Source organism: Hyaena hyaena, unplaced genomic scaffold (genome assembly GCF_003009895.1).
Source record: "Hyaena hyaena isolate Hyena2069 unplaced genomic scaffold, ASM300989v1 scaffold_971, whole genome shotgun sequence".
Taxonomy (NCBI): Eukaryota; Metazoa; Chordata; class Mammalia; order Carnivora; family Hyaenidae; genus Hyaena; species Hyaena hyaena.
This window is the reverse complement of record NW_024081604.1, coordinates 491,190-499,351: the sequence shown is the minus strand read 5'-3', so window position 1 is coordinate 499,351 and position 8,162 is coordinate 491,190. Positions and strand designations below refer to the sequence as shown.

General features: G+C 39.1%; 1 protein-coding gene across 2 annotated transcripts in view; it reads left to right on the top strand.

Moving 5' to 3' along the window:
- Positions 1-396: 396 nt before the first annotated feature.
- Positions 397-8,162, top strand: part of CDKN2A (cyclin dependent kinase inhibitor 2A) — a 30,983-nt gene continuing 23,217 nt past the window's right edge. The window contains exon 1 of one of the 2 annotated variants that reach the window (XM_039221257.1): positions 397-672. In XM_039221257.1, coding sequence (XP_039077188.1) covers positions 480-672 — 193 coding nt within the window. In that variant the 5' untranslated portion in view covers positions 397-479. The remainder of the gene's footprint in view (positions 673-8,162) is intronic. The other variant, XM_039221258.1, reaches the window with a different exon arrangement.

Sequence of the window (8,162 nt, the reverse complement as noted above, 5' to 3'; positions counted from 1 at the left end):
GGGGCAGGGGAGCTAGGGCGCGAGCGAGCAGGACTGGAAGCCGCCGCCAGGCAACGCGGTGGTTCCTGCTTACGGCCGTGTCAGGTGACAAATGCTGCGAGGGGGCGGGGGCCTGGAGATGCGTTCTGGCGACAGGCCCTTGAGCTGTCACTGCGTGGGGCGCCCGCGCGGATCGGGCGGGAAAGAGGAGGTGGGGGAAGGGGAACCTTGGGTGCTAGCGGCCCGCGCGCGCCCTCCGGGCTTCTCCGCCGGCCTTTCCCGCGCGCGCCGGGCGCAGAACGGTTCTCAGATCTGGGGAGGTCGGGGGCGCGCGAGCACGCGCAGGGAACGCGGGGGCGCGCCTGCGGGGCGGGGATGGGCGGGGGGCGGTGCGTGGGTCTCGATCTGAGATCGGGGGGCGGGCGCGGCGCTATCTACCTCTGGTGCCAAAGGGCGGCGCAGCGGTCTTGGAGCACAGCGGTGGCGGCGGCTGCGAAAGTATGGTACGCGCGTTTCTGATCACGGTGCGGATTCGGCGCGCTGGTGGCCCTCCACGAGTGAGGACTTTTGTTGTGCGGATCGCGCGGCCCGCGGGTGAGTGGGCAGCGCCGGGTGCACGGGCCGCTGCGGCCGTGGTGGTAAAGCTAGTGAGGAGCCGTCGCAGAGCGCAGCTGCTGCATCCTAGAAGAGCAGGTAAGAAAGGCCTCGAAAAGTCCCGGGCGCAGTCGGCCCTTGGAAGACGTTGTTTAGTGTGATTTCATACAGATAAACCATCTTCCGGACCAGGATAGGAGGAGGAGGTTTCTAGGGATGGGAGCTCTTTCCCGGTTTGGGTTACAGTCGCTTAGAGGTGCGGCACTCCCAAAATGTTGAGCCCGGAGCTCCCTCCATACACCTCCTCAATTCGGTGAAACTGTAGGGAAACCGGGAGATCCTAAACCCACCTTAGAAGTCAGTCACTCCTGAATTTCCTGGGTGAGTCAGTAAACACACACACACACACACACACACACACACACACACACACACACACACACACACACACACACACTGAAAAGGTGTTATTTCTAGGGTACTTTATTTCTCCCTGGAGGAAAGTATTACCAGAGGTCTTAGTTTTATGGGGGTCACCTGTTGTCTCCTCTGCCAGGTCAACTCTCTATGCTTAAAGTAGTGGGGGATGATAGAGGTTGGGGGCTGGCACGTGGTGTGACTTCTCGAAATAGTAACACTGATCGAAGAAGCAAACAGTTGCTTTTGCAGTCTATAGAGAGCTGGGCTTTTGTAGTGAAGTGCAGACTTCTTATTTGGAAACTTGACAGATTCAAACTGCCCCGAATGATGCCTAGCATCAAATGTTTAGCAAAAAATAGACCTACTGTGGTGAGTCTGAGAAATCACTACCGATCACATTTTCATCTCTCAGGCCACAAAGAACACTTGTTTAAAAATGAGGCCTACTCCTTGAAAAACAAAATCCTGGGTAGTATTGTCCTCACATCACACCAATCTTTACACGGTGTAATTTCCTATGACCAGAATAATTGAAAATACATATTACTACAGTATGCAGAATCCTAATTAGAACTTGGATAATAAATCTAAAAGCAATTTAATGAGACTTCATTTTTGTGACCTTACACAAGTAAGGCATCCATTTCCCCCAATAGACGTTTTTAAAAAAAAACAAAGGCCAGGGGAGGGGGAATTTTTTTTTTGCAACGTTAATAGGCCTTTGGCATGTAAATGTAAAACTGTTAAACTATAGGTGTTTAGTTAGGTACCTCCATTTCTATTGCCAAAACTTTAAGAGCAGGGGCGCCTGGCTGGCTCAGGCCGAGGAGCACAAACATCTTGCCTGCATCTCTTGATCTCTCCGGTGTAAGTTAGAGCCCCACTTTGGGTGTAGAGATTACTTAAAAATAAGATCTTTTTAAAAAATTACAAACAATGTATAGGGTAAATACACGTTTTCTTTTTCATATAATTATGAAAGTTCAGTGTTTTTAAAGAAAAGTTTTTAAAAGATTTCATGGCATGTTGCTGGACTTAACTTTCCTTAATTTTAAAGCATTAACAAGACACTGTTTGTTTGTTTGTTTTATGATTATGTTTGTTTTGCTTTATTCTGGCCAGCAAATGTTTAGCCATCATATAGTTTTGAATATCAGAGTTGTTACTATTACTCTCTACTTAAAGCAACTTTATTTAAAGTAATCTTTCGCTTCTAGAAATCTATAGTGACAACGTAGAAAGTTTTAATCTATGTAAATATTATAATTATGTGCTTTCTATTTTAGGAATACACAATGTAATAGTGTAATTACTTTGAGCTAAAGACATTTTATTTATTTTATGAAGTGATAAAAATATAAAAATGATAGGTTCTTTGAAAGTAGCCATTTTTTTTTAATTTAGGTAGAAGTCAATTTTCAAGAATAATAATGTAAAGTTATTTAAAAATGTATTGGCTATTTGAAAAGCCCAATTTTTAGGAAATATCTAAAGACAGAACACATGACTTAGGTAGAATAGAAAATGTCTTAAATATATGTGCAATTATCCAACCTCATTTATTAAATTATACACATATATAAACTTAAGGAAGTATTAATTTTAAATGACATATAATTATATAGTTCACATAAATATATATTATGCCTATGGTTATATTGATTTAAGGATATATGTAGAATGGATGAGAATTATGTTGAGACTGATAGAATTTCTTAAGAGCCACAATGCTAAAAAAAATTCTTGTATGAATTACTTAATATTAATATAAATATAGAAGGTGTTATTTTTTATTTTTAAAGTTTCTGCAACTATGTATCATTATGACTTATTTTTATATGACTGGAAATGTATATAATAAAATCCCACATTTCTAGTTTCTTATTCACAGATGCCTGATGAATTACATTAATTGATTTGTTATTTCTACCTTAATGCACTTACAAAATAGTCATATTTTTACAATAGGAAGTATTTATTTGTTTACTACTGTTTGGGAACCCCTAGGATTTTTTATCCCCTTTAACAGCATAGCATTCTCTCAAGGTAAGTACTATACAGTTAGCATAAACCATAATTCCCAATGTGTACATGATCCCCAGGTTGTATTATGTAAAGAAACTATAACACTTTCAGAAACCAAATTTAAAATTTATTTACTTCTTTGGGGTCTCTTGAATTTTAAAAAGTCCATTGTCATCTCTAAGGAAGCAAGGACATAACCTTGTCTATGTCCTTAATATTTTATAGGTCTGTTAATTACATGTTAGTTCATCACTTAGTAACTACCATGGTAGGATTAAGCTACACCATTTTCCCAGCATGTGAATGACCCTTGTTAGTAAAATGATCTAAATCATCTCAAAAATACTTTCTTAGCTGAACATTTGACCCAGGATCTTTATTTTTTTAATTTTTCATCCATTCTGAGAACAATCTCACTTGTCCCCTCCATATTAAAACACGGAGAGAGAATCCTCTGCCTGCTGCAAAATCTAACCTGATAAAAAAAATTCTCGTGCTTTATCTCTACAGTTTAAATTATGTAAACGATGGATATCCTTTCACTTTATAAATATAAAATTATAGTATTTACTTTTTAAAACTACAGTTCTCTAAATTCTCATTCTCACATAATGATCACATAATAATAACTATTAATGCATTTCTTAACCCCCCCACTGGCAAGGACATTTTTACTGTAGGTATGAAGAACTTTTAAAACGTCCATACGTTTAGTTAGGGGCACCTGACTAGCTCAGTCCATAGATCATGTAACTTGCAAGTTCAAGCATGTTGGGCATAGAGCATACTTTAAAAATTTTTTTAATCAGAAAAAAAATCCATACATTTTTATTCAATTATTCTCTGTGTGGACATCATCCAATGAAAGAGAGATTCTGACAAAGATTAATAGAAACAAATAGTAGCAAGAAATTGAAAATTGCCTTAAATTCTAGCAACAAGATGTTAAATTGTACAAAACTATGCTCTGGAATAATGGTCTGGAATATTCTGGACTCTGGAATATTATAGACAATCATCATATCTTTGAAGAATATTTAGTAGAATGTTAAATGATTACATTATAAAGTTCTGTGAATTTTCAAAATTCAAAACAGTAAACACTTCTTATTCTTGTTTTTCCTCCTTTCCTTTCTCTCTGGACACACACATACACCCTGTTTTTGTATCAAAATTTTTATAGTGTTTTCCTCAGGATGGGGGAATTGGGATTGGTGATCTTTAATTTCTTTGTTATACTTTTGAGTTTTCCCTAGTATTATGACCACCACCACTAAAAAAAAAAAATGTGTGTGTGTGTGTGTGTGTGTGTAAGTTATTTTCAAAGCCTGAAATGATGGTGTATTAGGGATGAACTGAGAGGTTGCTTAGCGTTAGATTGGGCGGGGGGAGGCAGTGAGGAAACTGAGTTGTGCCAAGTGTCATATATAAGAAGGTTCTGATAAGGTCTGGAGAAAGCACGAAGAGAGTTGTGACTTCAGACCAGTGCTCCCTGTGCCTGTTCACAACCTAGTTCGTTTTTACATAGGCTATAAACGTATAGCTGTGTCTATTTCCAAAGAGCTTGGGTGTTAGGCCTGTGGTCACATAACTTGCCCCCTTCTGGAAATCCCTCTCACTTTTCTTCTCTAGACGATTTCAAACTGGGGCTCACCACGTCTCACAGTAGGCTAGGGCTGCAAAGGGCCCCCCCAGGACCATAGAGAGAGTCCACCGTAGGAAGCAAGACTCAAAGCTGCACCGACCTCGCCTCCCCCCACCTCCCAGCTGCGACCACCCTCCTTCACCCCATCTCCCCACCCTCTCAATTCCCAGAGATGCTGCGGATCCCGGAGATTTAACTGGCAGCTGGGGTAGGACCCCTAAGCAAGAGTTTAGAGGCATAGTCCACAGATCATCCCACTCTGCGAATGCACCCCTTCTGTGTTTAACCACCCCGGGCCGCTTCGCCTCACACTCTGTTTCCTCAGGTAAGATGTGATCTGAGTAACAGGGACTGACTCATAGAGCAGGATTGGGGCTTCACTAGGTGGAGGACGAAGTGAGGGCCTCTCTCATTCAGGAGGGGTGCAGGGAATGACGAGGACATCTCTTTGTCACCTCCTCAGCTTGGAACTGGTCAGGCCTTTTTTCTGGAGGGGAGTCGCGGAATGGGTCAGGTTCACTATGGGAAAGTGTCCAAAACTCGGCAGCCAATCCCTTCAGAGACAATTGGGCGCCAAAGAGTATTGAAAGGCCTCCTCCTCTTTGTTGCTCTCTGTCTGAGGTACAAGACTGAATGGAGGCTGACCCTGATGTTTTTTCAGTGATGAAGAATTTGCCTCAAATTCTTCTCTCAACTGTTTCTTCCCATACTGCAGCTTTCCTCGTGTTTGAAAACTTCCCCTGTGTTAAGCCATTCAAACGAAATCATTTATTAGAATGAAAAAAAATCACTAAGTATTAAAACAAGATCAGTTTCTCTGACGGTAAGCCAACCAATGGAAATAACCTTGGGAATAGATAAAGACTTCCTTCAGTAGGGGAAGGAAGGTCTTTTTGTAAGGCTCTCCCCCTTCCTAGAAAATGCCCAAATTGGGTCCTGTGCAGATTCACCATATCCTAATTCATGCTATGCTGATATGTATTCAGCAAAACCACGTATACTGACAATTGTTGAACTTGCAAAGTGTCAGTAGCACGTATATTTTATCTTTTTTTGGTTTGTTTTTTAATGTTTTATTTATTTATGAGAGAGAGAGGGAGACAGTGTGAACAGGGGAGGGTCAAAGAGAGAGAAATACAGAATCTGAAACAGGCTTCAGGCTCTGAGCTAGCTGTCAGCACAGAGCCTGATGTGGGGCTCAAACCCACGAACCATGAGATCATGACCTGAGCTGAAGTCGGACGCTCAACCGACTGAGCCACCTAGGTGCCCCAGTAGCATTTATATTTTAAAGAAGGGAAAATTGAAGACAATCCCTGCTTGTCAGTGCAGTTATTTTATTTCATGAGCCCTAGAAGGATGGCTGAAACTGTGCAAACCTACATAATCAGAAAAGAAGTAATAAAAGGAAAAAATTAAACCCATCAACCACAAGACTTAAAATTCCAATGCTTCAGAGGTCCTTTGAAAAATAATAAGTTGATTTTTATTTTTTATATTGCGAGTAACATAATGGCTTTGTTCATGAAAATATAAAAATTCTATCACAAATGACTTTTTAATTCTTCTTCATCAAGATGTCACTTTTTTCCTTTACCTAAAACAAACTAACAAAAAACCCTCAATTTATTTAAATGGCTTCAAAGCCAATAGGAAGAATGGTTTTGTAGAGGTTCAGAACTATATGAACAAAGATATGTAATCTCTTAAACAAACTGAAACTAATGAAATTGTGCAATCAGAGTGGTATAAATAAATATGCCTTTACTTTCTTAATTTAACCATGAGAGTAATGGGAAGTCAAAGAACAGAGGCAAAGGTTATCAGCAGTATCATTACCTGGACTGCTGTTTAAAATATACATTTCTCGGCTCCCTTCCAGGAAATCTAATTCAGCATATTTGCTGAGGGTGCCAAGAATCTGCATTTTATTCCAAGAATCTACATTTTAAATAAGTACTTGAAGGGGATTCTGTTACAGGTGGATTTCTGCAACATCATTTGGCACATATGGCCAACTTTGCTTTTTTAATAACATTATGTTTGGTTATTTATTTTTAAATCAGGGCCCAGGCTTTTGGGTAAGATTTAGATTTTAGAATCAATCATACTTTGGGCCCCAGGAGAGTGTAAATAATCAACGGAGGAGCTATTTTACTAAGCAAAAGAAAACTCTTTATTCTTATGTGATCCTTCATCTAAATTGGAAAAGATTATCTCTTAGATCCCAGGTTTTTACTGTCAGAACATTTTGGGAGGAAGGATATAACAGGACATACTTGTGTGTTAAAGCTTATAGCACCAGACAAAATTTCCCCAGAAAACATTTATGACATCTTATCTTTTTGAAACACTATACAAACTTACTCCTGCTTACATAGGATGAATGGTGATAGATAGATAGATAGATAGATAGATAGATAGATAGATACATACATACATACATACATACATACATACATACATACATAAGAGGTTTCTTTCATTTCATTTTATTACCCAAACCAGAAGCAAGGCTGGTAAACATGACCATCTAAAATTAGATAAGAGAGGAAAAACAAAACAAAGAAGAGTTTCACAGGTTTAAATTATATTTCTCAATCAAGACAAAATTGCAGTAAAATGTAGCCATAACAGAATAAAGCACTTATGGACAAAATATTTGTATCTCTCTTAAGAAGCACATTCACTCGCACACACACACACTATATATGTATAGTATATGTATGTATAATATATATAATGCAAGCTAAAAAGCAATTAGCCATTATAAGAAAAACTAAAATATTTTGCCCTCCAAATTATAATTTTTCTGCCTTTAAAATACAATTTGTCTAATGTTTATACCTACTTCTCAGATGTATTAAGGAAGCTTATGTTTTGCTTTCTTTTTTTCTTTTCTTTTTTTTTGAGTGCCACCATTTTCTTGCTCTGAATCTCCGAGGCTGCCGGATCATCTGACTCAGCAACTGTACAGCTTTTTCACCCAATTTAAAGAAACAGCAGCCATCCAAAGAACAATGGCTCCACCCAGTTGCAAATCTTTTTCACCTGTAAAACAAGTACTATATTTTAACTTGGAAATAATTGTTAAATGTCCATACAACATGGGAAACTTTGAACTCATTCAGTTTATATTTTATGTAATATATGATTTTTAAAAGATGCTTATTGAAACTTTGTCCCAGAAGCACATGGTCAAGTTTGTTTTCTCTTTTCCTTCAAAATAATTACAAGGAGTTTAACAGCAAGAGAGCACACCAACTCACATCATCTCATATCATTGTCACATTGTCCTTCTGTTGTAGAGATTTTATTTTCTCATCATATAGACTGGAGACTAAGGTTCAGATAAGTTGTTGCATGGTTTGCCAGAATTCACCAGTAATTCATGTATAATTGAACTGGGTGTGCCTCTTGCCCCAAGTGTCCTGACTAACCACTTTATAACTTCCAGATATATATATATTCACCTATTAGCTATCTATATATCTATTTC